Raw genomic sequence first — 22,470 nt, forward strand, 5'->3', positions numbered from 1 at the left:
TAAACGTACCCGTAAATTAATCCAGAAAGCATGTAGCCAAATATTATAATACGAATTAAACTGCGGAAAATACAATAATGACTTCATATCCTGTAATTCCAATTCTAACATGATAAATGGCAGGCAACGTTTTGTAATATTCTGTGCTTACATTTAGCTATGTCACTGTAATCATACGAAAACTTATACCCCTAAGTTTGGAGTGAACAAACATTCTGTAAGAAAGTTTTAATCCATGTTTCATGAGTTTTGAGATTTAATTTAAGTCTTGATCGCAGAACTATTTGTTCAGATAATCGCCATCATTTCTCTGATGGTGTTAAATTTTTGCCAAAACAGCCACATTGTGTATTTTATTGCGTTTGTTTTGCTCCATTATAGATTTAAGTGAATAGCTATTTTTCGTTAATTCCCATTCTATCCGATTATCGATAATTGATCTGGATTATTAACAATGCTGCAACCACTCAATGCATTGAGGCAGGCTAGCCAATCACCGCTCTCCATTAAGCTGTCACATCAGGCTGGTCAACGATTGGTGTAGCGTGAAATGCAATCCCCGCCCCTCCATTAATCATAGACGTCAACTGTTGTCTGTTCTAGGAGCAATCAAAGGTTCCGACAATTGAGATTTTATACAACATAAACATCATAGCCGGAGGGGGTGTAACTACTGTTGAGGGTTGAGCCTCAAGTCACAAGAGCTTAAAACAGTTTTATACGGAACTGTCTAGGTCATAGTAAGAAAGATTTCAAAGAGGACGGATCACTTCTTAGACTTCTCCGGCAAACTTTCAAAAGTTGTTCGAAGTTCATCATTACTGTTTGGATTAGTCCGTGTTACTGTGAGTGGAGCACATCACACGTGTCAGAGCGAGAACTAACCCCACTCGTTGGTATCGTAGTCTTAGCTTTATACAGTTATCACTAGGTCGGACTGAATGGTGTCACATGTCTGCTGAAGGGAGTCGGTTTTACTCTCAACCCGTGACAATATAGTATGCAAGCTTTCAAACTCGTGCTTGACTCAGAAAAAGAAACGGACAAAGCGGGAAGTAAAAACGAGCTTTCAAGCGACGGTCTTCAGGCGCCAAGTCCAGCAGAGATGGGAGTTCAGGAGACCCGAGTTTCCTTGAGTGAGGATGACCGCCTGTCACCCCAAACCCCAATAGATGTGACCGAGGACAGCGACGACGAGCTTATGACGATGAGAATGAAGAGACAGCGTTCTGAGGAATACGACAAAGCCCCGTCCTCACCACTGTCAGACTACAGCCAGTCAAGTCAATCCAAAAAAGGTGAGACCAATACCGCTAATGAGTTTTAACTGTTTGCCTTCAATACCTGATGTCAAACAGCATCAAACAAAGTAAAACAAAGCCTAACCCCGTCTTACAAACCACTAAACAATTAATTGTGAGTGGACTGATAGGTAAACAATTGGAGTTCACAGTGGTATTTTATTTGTAAGGACACAGCCTATATATTTTGGGCGCGAAAGTAAAGGAAAGGTTTGTAAATCTAAGAATATGTACAATGTACATGTAGCTTCGAGTCCTAATCACCCCCCTACCGACAGATATGACTTGAGAAATTTGATAAAGATATCGAACTACTGCTCTCGTATGTTTACATTAATTTCACACCAGATGAACCGTGACCTCTAGTATAGAAGCTGTGTACCTTCATTGGGACAGAAGGTGTAGACAGCCATGTCGTTTGAACAGCCGTCTTTACAAACGACAAATACCCTTTTGACAGGAAAGCACAGAAAATAGCGAGACTTGATAAAAGCGGAATAGCCACATCTTGGATAAAGTAGGGTAGAAGACATACAACAGATATCCTATTACATAACTTCTATTTTGTATATTATCATTAAAACAGAAAACACTCTTATTGTAAGTGTAAATTAAAAACATGTACATATTCTTACTTAAGTATTATAAGTAAATATTTAGTGAGAATATTGTTATATGCATTATCACTAAATATACACTTATAATAATATGAAGTCCTTCTGTGGACGAAATCAGTGTTAATTCTGTCTCTTTTGCAAAATATTTTATATCCTAAAATTACCTTAAATAAGTTTACGTTGTAAACTATTTTTGATCATTTGACGAACTGCATGACTATATTTGTACAGAAACTAGTCAAGGTATTAAAACCTTAAAAACACATTAATACGACTGTGCTGGCATTCCCGCGTGTTTCCATGTACAAGGGCTCCGGTAATTTGATTTCTCGTATTTCAGCCTCTGACTAGGATATGAGCAATTATGCACGGCGCTAGTACTCAACAGATGTGCAATAATTCGTTGGCACTGATATAAAATTTTAATCGAATCTGGCTTTACAAAGGCGCTACGGCACGTTAACAGTGTCTGTCCTGTGATAAAGCGATGGAGATAGGCCTCTATTTATAATTGATATCTCACCGACGGCCGTCAGAGAGTTGCCCCTTCAAATCAAACGGTTAGAGTTTGGCGATTATTAGCAGACGATAGCCCACTACAATTACACTCATATCGGCTGTGATATTACTCATTTACTGGCTTCATAATTATACGGGCAATGAATTGACAGATTGTAATGTATCATTACGTCATTAGATAGCGACAATTTCCCCAAACGCGCGAGTTAGCGTTGGGAGGCTCCCTACCCGGGACGGAAGCAAAAAAGTTTTAAAATGTAACACTCAACTTCATACGCATACATAGGATTACTCATTAATCAAAGGGTTAATTAATTCCCGAATGTTGTAGTTATCACGGGAAAGTGAGTCAAAAGCTGGACAGGATATGGTCCATAATCTGTTTGTTCCATACATAATAAGTCCAGCCTTTGCATGCCAGAGTACTGTAGATAAAGCTACAATTTATCTATATATTCTCTGGCACTTATATTTACGGACTCAAAGAGCAGTAATATCCTGAATAAAAGTTTGTTAGCGGAAACATCAAAGGCGCATCCACATTTGCATATGTAAATACCTGCACCACTTAGCTTTGATCCAATAATTACACTTGTTCATTACGGGTTTCCCACAAGTTGGCAAAGTTTTTAACGATGTATGATGAGCTTTTCTTACATCTTATTTACTCTATGCGTTTTTGTCCTTTGTCGCATTCTTATAAAACAATAGCTCTACACATTTGTTCGTCGAGATATTATAATTATTTTGTGCTTCATTTCTAATCAAGAATTTCTATTTATAGCGCATCGAAATCTTAAAACCAAAATTAATACTTTTTTGAGTGATCAGCGATAACTTAACCGGAATGAAAAAAAAAGTGGAAACTTAGCTCTCCGAATATAGTTCAAAGAGTCCTGTACAGATTAAATTTAATTAAGAGACTGATTGAGCTATTAATGACAGATTTCGTGTTTAATAACTGACAAACCCAAGAAATCATCAAAGGTCTTTGTTCGCTTCATATAGGACTTAACGTGACTAAAATCGGCTAAAGCCTGTTTAACGTCTTTTATGCTCACAGTATATCTATGCGTGATCAAGGACAAATTTATCAGCACTTTTATAATCACTGGAGGTTTGTGGAATGTGAAAAACAGCGTTTGACACCATTCTCATTAATCAGAAAGGAGAGAAGAAATTACAGTTAACCTTCGGTATATCAGTGTATAACATAGATGCAGGTTCAGTGTTCAATACAGGCTCGCTATGTATTAGCTATCTTGTACTCCGAAAATATTTTTTTCATAATTTTATTTAAGATTCCCACATTTTTCTCCTCCATTCAAGAGCAATATTATACAAAGTGGCAACAGCTGATTTCGTGTACAAATATTGTTGTTGTTAAAGCTCATTATTTGGTCAAATTGATGTTGACGGCGGCGTTTTTCTTTTACTCCGGTGGTAGCTTAAAGGCATTATTGCTGATGTTTATTTTAATCTATATTGTCGGTTATTCCATCATAAAAACCGTGAGCAGATTTTGTGACGCATTCTTGATATGCATGTGCGTACAGTATGTGAGCAGAGGTAATGTTGAAGCTGTCTGCACTAAATCTCAAATGATGTGTTTTTTTGTGGGAGAATATAAGCGTAGGAGTAGACAGGTATGGATTACGCCTTTGCCGGCGTGGACACGGGAGTAGGCGCTATAGGGCAGGCACTCATAATCCCCTACAGATTATACAGGCCCTACTTCTCTCAGAATGTGTGATGTGTGAAAAAATTGGCGGATGATGGAGGAAGTTGTGATTAGGCACGTCGCACCCATTATTAGTTTTCTTTGATGCGCATACCACAGACTTATAGTTGATAATGATCGGACTGTATCGACATGAAATCATTTAGTCTTCATTCAGTAGAACACTGAACGTGATAAGCATAATGAGGCCGTAAATCAGAATGAATTCTCTGCACCAGGGCTTGGGCCATCCTGCACAAGTTTATATCCCTATGTAGTCATTAATTATCATAAAAATGTCTGATAAAAATGATAGGGAAGACAGATATCGGTTGGTTACAGACGCTCCTTCAATCCTCACTAAAGACGTGATCATCATTTATACGATGTACGATATAATAAGGCACATGAAAATGGCTGTAGAAGAGGATGTCATGCTTATGTGGACTTCATACTAACCACCTTTTTTCGCTTTTGTTATTCCACCATGAGAAAATAATTAATACCATGCACGAGCATGAATTTTGATTGTGTATCAGTATTTGTCATTCCAAAAGAAAGCGAGTAAATAACGCGTATATATTTATGCAATTAGTATTATATTACTCATTGACTCTTGTAAGCAGCACAACTGCGCGTGGAGTAAAAGGGAACATTGTATACGACCAAGTGTGTTATTTATATGTGAGTATGTTTTGTTTATTAATTTATAACAGAAAGAAGTAGCTAGATAGGTGTGTGGTTATAATTGGATCAAAGTGTGTGGGCGGACTTTTGGTCACTTCAGTTTTAACTGACAAGTGCACAGATCAGTTCCTCGTTAGCTGGACAGTGAGACGACCACTGATAAAATCACGCGCAGAGACCACCATGTGGTCAGTACCCACATTCCTCAGTAATCTATTTCATAATCAGTCCATGGTCACTTGCCATCTGAAAGACATCTTTGTAACAGCTGACTGTGCCAATGGTCACTTTATGTAAATTATATTCATTGGCTGCTGTATGCGAGCTATCTGTTTTGGGTCGTATGGCACGAACTCTACAAAATGTGCTATAGTGAGTCGCTTTTTTGCCACCCACTGTGCAAAATGTAAAATATATAGACATATATCGAAAAGAACTCATTGAGGTGGAGGAATGTGTTTATTTCATCCGGACAAGCAAACAGTATAAATGACAAAAATGTAATAATGTATTATTCCTGTAAGTTTTACTAAAGGCTTTTTGGACAGAAGCCCGCTTAAATTAAGATTATACGTGTACCTTTATGCCGTGTCAAGATGAACCTGTAAATTAAAATATTGAGTCATGAAGACATATATACTCGCCAGCCTTTCGTGAGAGTCACTAGGATCTGACCAAATATCAATTAAGCAGATTTACATTTCATTTCGCATTATTCACAAATCCTCTTTGTTATAATGCAGAGAGTGAAGGTGTACGTAAACAGATGGTTGATCGCTTGGCGCCGGGATTATCAAGTTTCGGTGACTAATCTAACAGATCAAACACTCAACCAAACCACAGAAATCTTCGCTTTTTACTTTATTCCTGCGGGCTCATACCTAATTCGAGGTTTGTGGGATATTTTTTTATTGTTATAATGTATGCAGATTGATGTGTACGAGCAAGCAGGACACAATATATAGGAAGACAGGTAATGGTGGATAAACGAGAGAATTATTCTGAAAATCCGTGTGAACAAGAGCAAAAATGGTGACAGTTTTCTGATGGATGTTTTGATGTGATCAACATCGCGGAGCATAGTACATGCACTTTATTTTTTTTCTCACCAGATTTGTGTATAGTCCTTCCAGACAGCTGGTAGGCAATCTTTATTCTCCAGTTATCTTTCACGCGCTCAGATACACCGTTCGATTGTAGTAGTCACATGCCCCCTACTACACTGCCCAGTGATCAGATGATCGCTTCTGTTGCAAATACAAAAGATCACTTAACTCGTCTTCAAATACTTTAATACTTTTATTGTAACGGGAAGAAACATATGTAATCGACGGGGAACCGTGGTTCTGGGACAGTTACGCCTTTGTTATGCACTGTCCTAAGCCTTCCTAATTCCCACCTTAGTGTCACTAGCGCACAGCAAGCGTACGGCCAGAGGTTAAACCCGGTAATTCTATAGAGAGCACCCGGAGAGGTAAACAAGCCATGCCCAGATCAGTTAGCACAACCTGAGGGGATCTAACTAGCTGCTGTAGTGGTGGGTGTGTGGGGATAAACAAACATCGTTCCCACCCCATCCCGCCCCGTCTCCAGAATTATTAGTGACATTTATGATTGTTAGAATAAATTTGATATTTTTTCCAACCCTTCTTCCTAGACAAAAGCTTTAAACACAAAAGCCTATATTATATTAACTTTTCCCAACAGATCTGACAAAATTGGCCTTTCGCCCCGCCTCCTTTTACCACTCCCTCTGTCACATGTCTCGTGATGCTTTCATCAAACTTGGACAGCTTTCTTGCAACGGTTGCACTTAATTTAAATTAAAATGTCAGCAAATGCGTGAAGGTATGTGCTGTGCACAAAAATTGCTGCGATAATTTCAAGCTTTTTTAATGCATGTTATATGGTCTTTCATATTTATACACGAATATGGTTGATTTTAGATTTAGTGGAAATGTGATATGAAGCTGTGTATAACGACATACAATCAATGTCGAGTGACTTTTCCACTTCGTTGAAATCTGTGTTTGTGTTCATAATTAATTGACAAAAGTCTTCGCCCTGAGCCACGACCACAATGAATGCAAATTTATTTTCTTCCCCCCTGCTCCCTGTTGTTACAGAGGGTTGTGCCGTCCCCTTACAAGTACACCTCCTTTATACCTACAAATGAAGCTCTTCGCATGACAGAGCCGGGTGCTTTGTCACTGGAGCAGCCAGCTATGCCCGCCAGCCCCGCACGGGATATTGAATTATAATCGAGTCAAACATAGTACGACATAATTGAAAAAGAGAGCAACTGAGATGTGATTTTATAGAATTATCAGATACATCCGGGGGCGAGTTAAATACATTAGAGGGAGATCTCTGGCGAGGTTGTCATACTCCACTGGCCTACACCGCACGATCTCTTCCCTCAATCGCTACACTTCAGATATTTCAACCATCCAGGGAATGGTATACTTGCATAAAATTAGACGGGAATAATAAATTCACGTGTATTATAATCGTGCATAAATCGCTTTGCAACGCCCGTGGCACACATAACATATATATAGATAGGTTGTAATACGACCTGTTGATGTTCCATCAGTGTGTAACATTTGGTCAATTATTGATACCCATTTTTCAAATATATAGCACTGTTTTCTTAACTTTACAAAGTTACAAGAATTATAGATTGAAATGTGCTTGGAAGATTTAAATTTGTACTCTCTACATTCAAGGATTAAAGTTGAATTCAATGTATACCCATTGTATTTCCATGTGAATACAAGAGATTAATTGAAAAACACGTTGATTATTTGTTGGCTGTCACTTAGTTTTTCCTTTTGTCACTGCTTGTTGTTCTCTTCTCAACGGGATTTCAGTATGATTTGTAAATTTAGTTGTCGCACGGGAAGAAATAAATCCGATTTTCTCAGGTCCTCAACTGTGTTAACCATGCAATCTTTCCTGTTTAATGAACTGTTCTTAAGGCTGTACTAAAAACGAGTGATAATTGAGCTATTGTTTTTAGTGCGCTCTAACTAGCGTCTAATTAAAACTGGCGAATCTGTTCGCCGGCAGAGTTTTATTGTGCAGGTATATTTCATGATCACTCTCCTAGCCCATTGTCTTTGATCTGGACGTTTTATATACGGCTAGACATATTTATGGCTGTCATCAGACGACGAGCTCCGAAGACTAAAGTTATGGACTGGATATATTCCCATGCATACAGACCCGGTAGATTTGGTGTCATGAGTTTTAATGAGCTGTCAAAGATAATATGTGGCTATCTCCATAATCAAGACGTTTAGCCCCCAGATTGCTCTTTAGATTACTTGAGCTAAGTGATTTTTTTCCTTCGCCCTAAAACCCCCTGATTAATGGGAAATATGTGTTCGAGTTTCTCTTCGTTTGTCACCTGTAATATTAGCTGGAGGCGTCGTTTGATCTCAGCCGAATATTCAATTAGTGGTAATCAGTGTCTCTCATAGATGTATAATTCAGATCTTCCAGGCTGGATTTCGAAACCTTCATTAGCACTAAGCACATTATGCAGAGGAATTTCGGTGAATTTCAAATGAACCCAGTCCTCTGTATAGCCGACCCAGCTGCGCACGTGCTAGAAATCATTTCAATGTGCGACATGTCCACTTATTCATGAGCTGCATTACTACGCGGTGAATTATGAGCGCTAACTTCCGAGTACTGGAAAGCGTTGCATGTAATTGTTATTCCATCCTATAACCGCAAAAGGTTAACTATGTAGATATCATTATTAATTTAGATGTCATTTTGCTTTTACTTTGTCTGCATTTCTTAATGTATCTCGCTGTTTGTGTTTTACAGAGTGTTTAGGCCTATCCCCCGAGGACAGCCAAGTTCGTCGATACCGGACCGCCTTCACGCGTGAGCAGTTAGGCCGACTAGAGAAGGAGTTCTATAAGGAAAACTACGTCTCCAGGCCCAGACGATGTGAACTGGCTGCAGCGTTAAACCTTCCCGAAAGTACAATAAAGGTACATACCTGTTAAATAAAAAGATCTGAAGATTAAAAAGATTAAATTAGACAAAATATATATTTCCAGTACGTCACCAGTGTGTGAATTTTAAATCTGTTAATAAATGTGAAATTTAAACGTCCAGTATCTAAATAAATAAAATAAAACCAGTTTACGCTGATAATAAAACCAGGTTTTTAAAGAATTTGTCTCGCTTTTATTATTCAGGTGTGGTTTCAAAATAGACGTATGAAAGACAAGAGGCAGAGAATGGCGATGGCTTGGCCCTATGGAATCCCGGATCCCAACCTGTATGCCTATCTGGCCGCAGCCGCAGCTTCGTATCCCTACAACGTACCTAACACATCACCTTTTAATTACTACGCCAGTCTTGGGCTACAGAGGGCTGCTGCTGCCTACAGCCCGTACTCTGTCCCTTCCCCTTTGAGGCCGCGCCCAGAGTTTCTACCTCCGGTGACCAGCTCTCTACTAAGGCCCACAGCTCTCTCAGTATCGGACAGTCTCCAGTCATCCAGCCTAAACTGCGGTATTCACCCTACTTCCAGAGATCCATCATCGCTTCTAAGTCAGAGCCCTCTCATCCCCCACCACAGTTCCTCTAGTGCTTGCCCATCCGCCCCCGGGGAGCCGTGTAGCTGTAACCTCTACCTTGGCGGCCTCCCTCCTCTTCCCACCTCCCTGCCCACCTCTCTGTCCACCTCACTCTCCTCATCACTGCCAGTCACACCGACACCTACCCCATCTCATGGACTGTTTCAGCCTTACAAGACTGATGCTGAAAGGGCTTGAATAGAAAGGACACTTACATAAGTGGTAATGTGACTGTGTACGTTATACCTCATGCGGCTGAATGCTCAGGCACTGCTGATGTGAGGGCGACTGGTGCGGGGCGCGATCTCACTCCCGTCTGACTGAAGCACCTTGAATCAGCACAGGCTGTGAGATGACCATTCTCACTTAGACTATACCGTGAAGGCCACCGGCCAAGACTTGAATGAACAGTGAGGGTACCGGGCCTGGATCCGGAATAAAACTCACGAATCCCCTCGGGTCGTTTAGTCAGAGAGATGACACGACTGTTGGTGGTTCTGTTCCACTTCAGTGTTAGCCATGGGGACACTGACGGAGAAACGACAACCAATCGAGGCTTGAATTCTGGCGAGATTTCCTGACGATGCCCCCTCATTCGGAGCGAATACTGTGACGTGAGATTTCCAGATGAACATTTCTCTGAATGATTATTCTGCGTTGAGCAGAAGTGCTGCATATCATCCTGTCAACAGTATTAAGTGATAATATGTTTGTAAATAGATGTTAGTGGTAGGACAAATAACGACAGTTAAATGTATACATAATTTATTCGTTACCAGGTAACTTATGAGATCGTCGTGAAGGAAATGCTGTTATCCGCTTTCCAAACTCATGAGATCGCCCTGAAGGATTGCCCTTATATTTGCTCTCCTGACTAATGAGATCGTCGTGAAGGGATTGCTGTTATTCGTTTTCCAGACTCATGAGAACGTTGTGAAGGGATTGCTGTTATTTGCTTTCCTGGTTTATGTTCATTGGGTTCACAGGGTTCTCTACACACAAATACCACTTCTTTTTGGCGGGTTAACCACGAAGTATTTAAGGCATCGCTTCATCCACTTTTCCACAACACTTTCACCTATTATGTACGGAAAACATGCATGCTTTCGCATTAGTGTTACAATACTGCACTTAATTGAAATCTTTTTTATTTTGAACTTGGTAAAAGCTACTGCCTCCTATTTCCACGAGTATTAGAGGGAGACATTTTTTATCAGTTTTAATTTTCCTGTTGATTTTCTTTAGCCCGTAATGGCATCGTTTGCAACGCACGATGGCGGGTACACCGGGTTAAGCTTTAATGTCAGTAAAATGGCGAACCTTGTAAATAACTTCAGCGTAATACCCGTTGACATCTTCCAATGATTTGCAGTATTTTGATGCACCTTGTAGACTCGAGCATTCGACGGACCTCTTGTTGAAATCAGTTTATTTGTAAATAAACTTTTAACATTCCATTTTAACAATTGTGTTGTCTCTCTTAATGTTCCATTATTTTCATAATAGACAGTGATTGTTCCTGCAGTGGATGGCTTTGCGGGAGGACTTTTCGAAACTGCAACCAGTAATGAGTCCAAATTCGAATTCAGTCAAAACGCAAGTCTCTGTCCATACATAAGAAAGTTTAACACAATGTGTTGTTGGTTCCGAAGGATCTATCCAAGCAACTCCACTACTAACAGTAGTGAAATAATGTGACATTGTTAACTGTACATCAGTCCAATCATCAATCATTCAATTAATCAATAGATGCAATTTTTAAAATTAATTAACTAGTGTTTTTCGACGTACTCCAAAAAATTTACTCAGATCAACTCCATGAGCGGAGGTCATGCTCCACAGGACTTCTTGACCGAAGCTCACAGTGGACGTAGCAAAGTTTTCCACATTAAAAAGCGAAAAGCTAAACACAAAAGTGACATCACAAGTCACCTGCCTCACTGGTGATGTAGGAATATATGTACCTGAGGCCCTGTGACGTCATATCGTGTGTCAAATCACATGAGACATGCTTTTTTATTCTGACCCTGTCAGAACTGTTGACAATTTTACTGACAGCCCTTGTATCTTTCTTTATAATCTGGTAGGTGTAGTTCTGTGTGTGATTTACAGTCACGATGGAGTTAGGATGGTATAGCTGAAGAGCTGTGACAGATAATTAGCGTTTGTAGCACGGGCATCAAGAAGTGCTTCTCTCTGAATATGAATGTATATATATATACATACGCCATCCAATGGCTGTAGCTGGCTGCTGGATTCCATGTGGATGTCGAATTTAAAAGAATCTGCGCGTCCTTTTGGCGGAATATATGGTTGGAAATCTAGACTTGTCCTTCCCAAACGACAATTAAACACACACACAAACAAATCGCAAATTTCCCAGTTAGACTTAATTAATATACATTCGTATATGCCCTGACCGCGAGCTGTAACGTGTTATTCTTGACATCTTTTTTCATCTACACAGTTGTGGCATCTTTTTTCATCTAGACAGTTATGGCATCTTTTCCATAAACAGATGATAATCTGTCTTCATTCTTATTCCAAGTCACAACGTTGTTTTAATTTAACCGATCCAGGGTATACCTCTTGTAATATTTATTAAATCTTGTGCGTTTATATGATCCGTGCCTTGTCACTCAGTGAGTACAACGAAGGCAAGTCAAGGCAACTTCTCGGAGATTTCCTGTGAATAACATGTGCTTTGTTTATATATAAATACACCTTATTTGCCGTTATACTGAGCTCGCACTTTGAGGTCTACCCATTTGAATGACTTCGAACTCCAGAGTTGGAGTACGTCTATTAAGAGATAAGTCAAAGGCGCCTGAGAGTAGTCTATTCTTTAGATTAGCCATTTTACAACAAGAATTTTTATGTAGAACACAAATATGAATCATTGACGCTCTTTCCATGCATATTTGAGTTCTGTTGACTGAAGATAAGTTTGTGTGTATATGTGTTGTAATGTGATGGATGGAACCAAAGTATATACATGTCTAGTACCAAGCCATACCACCGTATGCGGCTTGCACTTTTCCCAACAACATATCTGAAAATCTCCACAGCATGACCACCATTTTTAGTTGTTGTTGCTGGAAGTGAAATAATAGTATTTTGCCACTATGGTAACCTCCAGCAGGGCGAGTGCGGTGGTAGTAACACTGGGCTAAATGTTTTCGGTTCTATCCAAAACAGACAAAATTTTGATTTATTTTAGTTAGGTGCAAAATAGCAGTGCATAAATTTATAGTGTATCAACTTATAGTGTCTGTGAGAGTATTATCTAATCAGGGCTTCTTCCCCCTTCAATTCTGAGGCAAATTTTGCACCTAGTTGCACCTATAACCTATAAAAGCGCGGCTAAACGTAGGTAGGATGATTCAAATAAAGAAAAACATATGTCCATAAGGAGGTCTACTTATCAACATGTCGTGGAAAGTTATCAGTATTGATAATTCGTTGACTGAATCATACATTAAGGGTTTCTGTGTAACATGAATACCATTGTACCAATTAGGTCATTTGTTCAAATCCATCACCCAATTTGTTCGGATGTCGCTTTACCTGAGAAGGGCAGTGTTTGTCATGTACACCTGGGCAGGAGCAGTGGCATTGTCGCTAACGCCCACTGAACGTAAAGGAAAGAAACAGATGAATCAGTAGTGTACAATATATACAATGACATCGACAAAACGAGTCCACCTATCCACCCGCGATGTGCCAGTGCCGCATAAGTGAATTACTGATATCAGAACCAAATAGATTAAATTAAACCAAATTAATTTTATTACAATCGTTCTTGGTCACTTCTCGTGATATTATTTGCGACCCGAATTGATATTTCAGCTTGAACTCAAACAGAAATAGCCAGGTTTTAAACAAAATCATTTTAAACCGATGCGGAATTTGCCCTAGACCTACAATTCCATAGCAGACGGTACTACCAGCAGAATACTTGCTAAAGTCGGATGACGTTCTAAGATAGTCAGCTGGACCTGGTGATCGCACTGAAATTTTTTTCCATGTGTTATATATAGTTAAAAACAGCTTACAGGTACAGATTCCTTATGAAGTGTAGTCAAACAAATACTCTATTCGTCATTTGTTTTCGCTTCACACGACTCTTGAAGGACTGTGTTAATATTTCCGATTGTAAATAAAATATAAACATCCAGAGGTAAATACCTTTATCTCAGTGACAGAATTTAGTTGCTAGACTTTTCAGAAATGAGTTTCAACCAGTACCTATAGTTCTCATATCACACCAATACTAAGGTAGTGTACTGTAGAGAAAATTAAAGATGGACTGGTTTGTGAACTATTACGGCTGCAAAATGAAAAAAAAAATCAGTGCTCCGTTTGAATTCTTTACTTTTTCATCTGTGGCCACCTGCAATCTTAATTGTTTTTTCTGTGGGAAGAATTAATAACTCAGCGGTGAAGAAGAAAGGGAACCTCCAAGAAAAGAAAATCATAAAATGCAGTGAAGTGAGAATAAGGTATGAAAACAAGCCTTCCACGTTCGTCCGAAACGTATTTACTCACAAAACACAACCAACGCCATTAACAATTTTGTTGGCAAAATCACTGGTAATTTGGGCAATGACGTGACGTCTTCGTTCTTAGATCTCGGAGCCACACGTAGCTTTGATCGGTTTTACTCGTCCGGTTAGTGTCCTGCAGCCTTTGTGTTCCACATTCAATGAGCCTCAGCTGAGCCGACACCATCGCTTTACCCATCTTGTTAGCACGACTTCTTCAATGACTGACATCTGCCCTGCAACTCCGTGACCCCATGCATGGGATATGTCAACCGCATCCTCATCACCTACTTAAGCTCATTGCAATTACGCACCGGCTTAATTACGTCTGTAAGATTAGAATCGCTATATTCATTATAGGCCGTAAAACATGTGTTTAGAGCTCCCGTAATGATTGGCAATATTGGCAATGTATAGGCATATACATGTTAAAACAAAGACCGCTAATTTAACGAGTTTTGTATCGTTTTACCAGAGATAATTCTTTCCTCTTAACACGTTATTGAAAACCATGAATTATGCAATGTTCCTGGTTATAAAGTGAGAACAAAATCACATGATTGGTGTATATGTTAGTGTGATACAATTAAGCAGTTTGGCTAGCGGTGTGTAGACGAAATGGTGCAATTTCCTGTAAAACTTCACAATCGTTATTACATAATGTGAGCCAATCAGCGTATTCCATTGTACACATACAGCTGAGTGTAACTTGAAATGGATGACAGCCTTTCAAAGTGTAAATATGGTACAAACAGGACAGATGTGCAAAAACTCGCTTTGTAGAATTTCTCGCATATAAATATAATCGTTTTATATCACATTCCAAAATGCCATAGCCATGTACATACCAAACAAGCTACTAGAGAGTCGATTCATTTGGTGAAAATGGTACACATGACTACTGCTCCTGCGTAGTAAATGACAAAGGAAAGAACATACCGCGTCTTTTTCATTAATTTTCAGAATATGAGCTTTAAACACAGCGTAGAAGCTATCGATTGAGACATGTGTACGACTAATTGAATTCTTTGAATCTGTAAATTTTTTTTTATTGTTCAAACGTCTAAACATGCAAGTAAACCATGCAGCTGGCAAAGCACTGCCTTTGTAGACATGCAGGCAAGCAGGTAATGCGCACTCACTAAACCGCTAAAAATACAACAAACGATCGGAAAAAAATTCCAGGTGCATATTTAGCCAAGCTCCAATAAGCGCTTTGTCAAAACATATGACTCGTTAATTACCTTGTTTTAACTTTTTATTAGTGTATTTGTGTCACCTATTTTATTTATCAGATTATAACCGAACCTCAAAACTTGATTTGTCAACATTACTTAAAAGGTGGATGTGCCAGGTTAAAGTATGACCTCATACGCGGACGGGATTTTACGTTATAAACTGGTGCCAATGTTTCACTTGTTTACATGGCTTACGGGATCTTAGCTTATCAGCTCGCAAGTGCTCTGTCCATTCAAATTTTGTATCAGCTCGCTTCAGGAAAAGTGCTCTTTCCATTCACATTTTGTGTCAGCTTGCTTCGCAACAAGCACTCTGTCCATTCACATTTTGTATCAGCTTGCTTCACGACAAGTGTTCTGTCCATTCACATTTTGTATCAGCCTGCTTCACGACAAGTGTTCTGTCCATTCACATTTTGTGTCAGCTAATTACTTCATGACAAGTGCTCTGTCCATTCAGAGTTTTTGTCAACTTCCTTCAGGAAAAGTGTTCTGTCCATTCATATTTTATATCAGCAATAATTGCTTCACGACATGTGCTTTGTCCATTCACATTTTGTCTAAGCAAGCTCCAGGGCAACTTTTCTGTACATTTAGATTTTGCATCAGTTTGCTTCAAGATTAGTGCCCTCTCCATTAAGATTTTTCAAGTTAACAAGATCTTAAGTTAATATATACTGCCCGAAAACCCATTCATATATAACACTGATAAAAACCCTCATGGTACAACTCGCTTCAATTTTGCGAGTCATTTCAGGTCTTGATTAAATACTGTATCAGTAAGTGACAATTTCTGCATTTCATCTGACAAGCTCTCTTCAGTACTTTAGCTCGACACAATATTTCAATTTTGAAAGTGTTTCTAGTTATGTCTATAATTTGACTCAATATACTTCATTTTTAAGGTTTTAGCTCAACTCAAATCTTCATCCATCAACATTATAATTGAGACTGACACAACACTTCATTCCTTCACAGCCCGGAAACGAAGTTGATCCTCTTTATTGTGCCTTTATAGTTTTTGATTCTTGTTTTCTTCAATGCCATTCGATCATTACAATCCTCACGTCAACACAGGCCGGATTCGAACCCACAGCTCTGTAGACCACTAGTGTATTATACACTAGCATAGTGTATTATAGACTAGCATAGGACTAGAGTCCCTCCCCATTGATGTCCAACGTTGCTTTTAAGATTAGATCATTCATAATGCTACAACTGTCTATCTATGACATACCGTTCCCAATGTCGCCATGTGCATGTAAGTGTGGTAGTACCTCACTGCACCGACGTGCAGATGATACCACACGCCTCGTAAATGCAATCATAAATAATATACTATACCAGATACCAGATTGATCATTAACTGATCCCTCTCTTTATGACGAGATATTTCCAACATTGCCAATTTTTAAGGCGAAACGCCGATCTGATTTAACTCAGGGCTTTGTCAAACCCCTCGCTGTGAACTAACAAATCTGTGATCTGGGCTATGATGCAGTGTGCAAGATGTGAATCAAGGGCGAAAACAAAGACGACAGGTGAGAATATTATATAGTATATACACGTATAGAATACTTTTTATGAATTGTTTTACCACACACGTCAAAGATGACCCCTCATAAACAAAAAAAATAATACCCCGCTGAATATTTTTTAACAAATGCAAACCTATTTTCTCGTATAGGACATCCTATTTCCATCCAGGTTTTCTGGTAGCTTATGTATAATGAAGGAGATTCAAACGGCCACCTGTCCTCTTGACTAATCAAAATTAACACACTGAATTGAGTATGAACCCAGACTAAGTGTTTCACTCGATATTTAAGCAGATAAGTCTATTCAAAACACGATGTAATAATGCGCATAATTGGGAAGCGTTATAAATAGCGTGCAACTGAATATGGACGGCCAACAAAGGTAGGTTACGTAAGAGTAGCGTGGGTTGTTTAGTCACGTAGGCAAGGTAAGTATGGCTGAGGCAGCCACAGACAGGACTGGGGCTTTCCCACGGCCAGGTAACTCCAAGTGACTAGCTCAGCGTCGCCGATGAGGGCCCCTAAGTCTTACTCACGGGGCAATCGACCCTTGTCAGTGATGTTTCCTCCATATCTTATGTAAGAGCGACGGAGAATAGACCAGATAAATACCGTTATTATCAGTTAATGAGTGGAAACGTCCTGGCACCGGCTGTACACGTAGACATCTCCGCGGGTGCGTCTGCGCAGGTCAAACACTGACGCTTTACTCGTTAACTCTGTATACCTGTGAATGGTAAAAGACGCCCACTTAGTCGGTCAACTTTATTACCTGTAAGTTCCTGTATTACCGATTCCCCCACGCCCATTTCCCCACTCTCCTACAGTCGTAAAACTGGGATGGGATCATCAGCGGATTTGTCAAGCTTTCGAAAACAAGTACACCTCAAGAAGTGGTTCTTGTACAGCTGACACTTTCTGAATTAGACATAATTTACCTGTCGGTTAAAACTGAGCTTATTGAGTCAAACAATGGTGTCAGCAATATTTTCCAACCCTAACCTGCCAATAAACGTTTTCAACTACACAAACTACTTTACGTACTTCCTTATTTGCTTGGCATTTTACGTTGTGTTCAAAGACATTTCACTTCATCCAGGTTTATGTTTTCAAAAACGTTTTGTGTTGAAATCGAATTAGTGCTTGATGGCTATTGTTAATGATAGGGCGTATGAGTGCGACTTATTGTTGTCATTTGACTTACTTGCACGTTGAACAGAACTATAGATACGTGTACTTGACCAAAGCGAACAATCACCAACCCATACGTACACACGCATATATATTTGTACACCCACCCATGCGTACACACCCATATGTATGTGTACACCCATCCGCATGTACATTCCAGCATGAAGATATGCACATCGATTCAATAATAATTACAAGTCACCAACAGAAACAACGCTTTAATATAGCCTCTCTCTACCAATATACTTTACATAAAAATCCTATCGACTGGAGTCAGATTGGAGCCCAGCCTTAATATTTTGATTAATAAAAATAATATTGAAAGACAAAACACCTTCTGTAGTTGTATTATGTAAAAACAATGGTAAATACAAACATTTTTTATAAAACTCTAACAATTATTTAACTGGCCATGGCAGGTTATTTAACTATCTCTAGCATCATGGTGCGGACTCCCTAAATTGAAGATAGGATAAACAAGTTTGGGATATCGAGGCCTATGTAGAGGTAACATTATCTCATCAGGAAAGTTTTAGAATGGACATATCCTTTGTGTATTATTTATATTAGAAATATATGTTTGAAAGCAGCACGAACTGAGTTGGCGTAAACTGCATGCCCAGTGTTCTGTAGTTACTGTCGTAGGTATACGTTCTAAATCATTAGTAACCAAGACCCACCATGTGTTCAACAGACTGCTCCTTTGGCTGGACACTGTCAGCAATTAGACTGATACTTAAGTGTGTTCATTGTGAAGGCATCATTAGCCCCAATATGCCTTTGCCCAACATCTCCGATCCCAGCGGACTGCTCGCTAACCCTTCAGACTCGTGTGACACAGGATTTGCTTGAGTGGTTTTGGGAGTGATTTGGTACCATCGAGTGACGGGTCTCGGGGTGTTCCATTCACTACCGCTGATTAAATAGCCGATCATTTCTCCCTAATGGCTTACAAACATTTGTGACCGAAGCCGACAACAATAATGTTACCCTCTCTTTTCGTAATTCCATTGGCGTTGGTGACACGTTTAATTGGAAATGAATGGACGACAGAGAGCTAAAGCGACACGTTCTGGCGTTGGTCACAGAAGAATAGGAGAGATCTCAGCGTGATCCGTCCACAGGCACAGATGCGCCTGACGGATCACAACTCTGCTTTCATATATAGCTTGGAAACTGAGAAGAAAAATAGCAATCGACAATTCTAAATTAATACAGGTGGATGTGGGCATACATGGATTATGTGTCGTCTGGAATATTTGTATGGTGAAGATTAAAAGCGGCTCATGAGTATTATGGTATTTAACAGCTTAGTACATGGTACAGCAGTAATCTAAATATCCCACATTATCGTCGTAGAATAACAATTTGCGCCCGAGAAAATCTGAAGATTCCTTACAACGCACACCTTTTGTGTTCCGCTGATTTCTTTTTCTCGCCGAAGAACACATCGTTAATAGTGTCATTTATCTAAGATGGAGAGATTAATATTCTAATGTGAATTTATTTCCTGTAAGGCTTTCAGCACAACGTGGGCATATACAAGAGGAAAAGGTTCTCTGTCACACGTGCTCTCTTTATATCGATGCGCTTCTAAATTCTTCAGGTGAAAATATCTGTTCGTTTATTACGTTTTAAAACCCTAATCACGACGGTAGAAATCGATCAAAGGAAGTATCTGTGATGCGTTGTGAGCGGCATTGTGTCCGGTTATACGGTGTTTAGACAGCACTGTCCCACGGAATATCATTTTGCAGAGAAGAGGAAACTATAAACATATAAATGTTATAAAACAGCCGAACTCAAAGAAGATGAATAGAGAAATAAAACGCCCAAATCTAGCGCCATTGCGGCGAGAAGTCTACATTTACCTGTCGGTAGACTTTGTCAAGTTTAATGATGGCCTTTAGAATACAATATAGGAATCCTTTGATCTTGGCCAGCACTTGTCAGATAGTTAAGTAGACCACCCATCTTTGACCTGGCTGATACGGCTTTGCCTGACCCGCCAAATGGCTTCCCCGCACAAAAGGCTTTCTAAACAGTCATCGTGAAATAACTCATCAAAATGGCGACGAAAATTGTGAAAATGAAGAAGTGCTCAGCACACAAACAAACATTGGTGAAGAGGACTGCAAGACAATTACCTCGGAGGATTGCTCCTTGTACTCCTTGTACACATGTTCCTGTGTGGCTGGTACAGTGATATGCTGTGAACTACACTCTCTATGCAAATGCTATATTTACAGAGTAGTACCTGAGTTAGATAATTATACACAAGGGTACGAAGTGTGTATAAAATTGGCAAACAACCAGATGTATTTCAGTGCATATGTCTGTACACATTTATGGAATTGTTGTGTTCATCCCAATTAAGCACACTTAAATTAAAAAAATATTCTTTACATTTTCTTTAAACTAGTTTAAAGTTGTTTTAAATGAGGAGATTGAAAACAAAAGTTAAAAATGAAAGTGCGTGATTGTTTTACTATGCAGGACCCCAATCCAGACAAACACACCGATTTATTATCCGTGTGTACCATCTGAGTATAGCTGAAAAGCTACAGGGTAACACGGCTTGGTAAACACCAGTACCACACTGTATGTATCTCTTAATTTACATGTAGATTATACGCTGGTTTATTTTTGCCTTTATTAGTGCTCAACTATTTAGCCAAATTTTACTCTAATTTCTATTTGTCATAGACAATATTGTTTTGTCATATTGAAAATCGCCTACTGAATTCGATAAAAAAATTCTATGTAAATTTACAGGTTTTTAAATAGCATTTAACCTTTAACTCAGGACTCAGGAGAAATTAATTATGATAACTGAAGACCAGGTATAACACGTATTGTTGATTTTTTTAAATACCTTAAAATATTGTTTTTGGCAAGTGGTATACTTTAATACAGTACGTGTATACAGATGGTAAGATAAAAAGACGACAACAAGGGAAAGAAAAATCCCTCATGACAATGACTTAAAACATCACGTATGTTACATGTGGTTCTTGTTACAATCATACTGTATTGTTGTTAATATAACAAATCGACCATGCTGAAAATAGAATTTTACCTGATTCGAGATGCCCATCTCGTGGTCCAATACGACAGTCTTCATTCATTTTTCGAAAATTAAGGTCTCTGTAAACTTTTTAACAAACTTTTCAAACATAGGAAGTTCTTGCAGCAACCTGTGGATAATTGTGGGTTTCCACCGCGGCTCTGCCCGGTCTCATCCCATCATAATACTGGTCATATCGTATAAATGAAATATTCTAGCTCAATCCTCAAATAAATAAATAATTTTTTTTAAATTAATAATCTAGTTATAATTGAAATTGCCTGAAAAATAATGTGTTCAAATGATTTCATAACTGAAAGCGGACGAATCCACAATTTTTATCCCCTCAGCAGGTGACTTTAATATTGAATATATCTAGAAATCACACCCGCTGGATCCCATCTGATATAAAACAGGAATCACTCCTATCATGAATACAAAATATTGTATATGCCATGCTGTGTAGACAATCATATATAATTATAATTCTTATAAAACTCACAGGATGTAACTTAAGACATCTGACAGTTATTATATGGGTACTACACCTCGTACGTCCTTTAAAACAATACATGTAATAATAATTTATTCTTACGACAGTCTTCACGACAGTCTTCATTCATTTTTCGAAAATTAAGGTCTCTGTAAATTTTTTAACAAACTTTTCAAACATAGGAAGTTCTTGCAGCAACCTGTGGATAATTGTGGGTTTCCACCGCGGCTCTGCCCGGTCTCATCCCATCATAATACTGGTCATATCGTATAAATGAAATATTCTAGCGCAATCCTCAAATAAATAAATAATTTTTTAAAAATAATAATCTAGTTATGATTGAAATTGCCTGAAAAATAATGTGTTCAAATGATTTCATAACTGAAAGCGGACGAATCCACAATTTTTATCCCCTCAGCAGGTGACTTTAATATTGAATATATCTAGAAATCACACCCGCTGGATCCCATCTGATATAAGACAGGAATCACTCCTATCATGAATACAAAATATTGTATATGCCATGCTGTGTAGACAATCATATATAATTATAATTCTTATAAAACTCATAGGATGTAACTTAAGACATCTGACAGTTATTATATGGGTACTACACCTCGTACGTCCTTTAAAACAATACATGTATTAATAATTTATTCTTCTATATTACTCAATCGAAGATGAAGTGCATGGTATGCAATCTTTTAGCGTTTTTTTTTTATTTCCATTATGATTTGACCAAACCGTGGAATGGCTTTGGTAAGTTAATCCCGGGAGGTGTTTCTGTATGTACATGTACGTGTACATGTATCTCTATACATGAGGGTTTGTTTATATGCATATACGTGTCCTAAGTTCATCGTATAGTAATCGATTGCAATGCTGTATATTTTAGACATGCACAGAAATTCCATCTCGTCTTAAAGATGTTGTGGGTATACCTCAGGCCAC

General features: G+C 38.8%; 1 protein-coding gene across 1 annotated transcript; it reads left to right on the forward strand.

The window, feature by feature from the left end:
- Window positions 1–1,177: 1,177 nt before the first annotated feature.
- LOC135464710 (homeobox even-skipped homolog protein 1-like) lies at window positions 1,178–9,646 on the forward strand. Its single transcript, XM_064742217.1, has 3 exons — window positions 1,178–1,298; window positions 8,685–8,854; window positions 9,065–9,646. Exons 1-3 carry the CDS (start codon window positions 1,202–1,204, stop codon window positions 9,644–9,646), a joined length of 849 nt encoding a protein of 282 aa, XP_064598287.1. The 5' UTR covers window positions 1,178–1,201.
- The last annotated feature ends 12,824 nt before the right edge of the window (window positions 9,647–22,470 follow it).

The sequence above is a fragment of the Liolophura sinensis genome, chromosome 1, assembly GCF_032854445.1.
Source record: "Liolophura sinensis isolate JHLJ2023 chromosome 1, CUHK_Ljap_v2, whole genome shotgun sequence".
NCBI classification, from domain to species: Eukaryota; Metazoa; Mollusca; class Polyplacophora; order Chitonida; family Chitonidae; genus Liolophura; species Liolophura sinensis.

Bases quoted from the DNA above. Each gene is read 5' to 3' on its own strand.
- LOC135464710 (XM_064742217.1), top strand. From the start codon at position 1,202: ATGACGATGAGAATGAAGAGACAGCGTTCTGAGGAATACGACAAAGCC. The intron at 1,299-8,684 runs GTGAGACCAATA...TGTGTTTTACAG, and splicing joins GTCAAGTCAATCCAAAAAAG to AGTGTTTAGGCCTATCCCCC. The intron at 8,855-9,064 runs GTACATACCTGT...TTTATTATTCAG, and splicing joins TTCCCGAAAGTACAATAAAG to GTGTGGTTTCAAAATAGACG.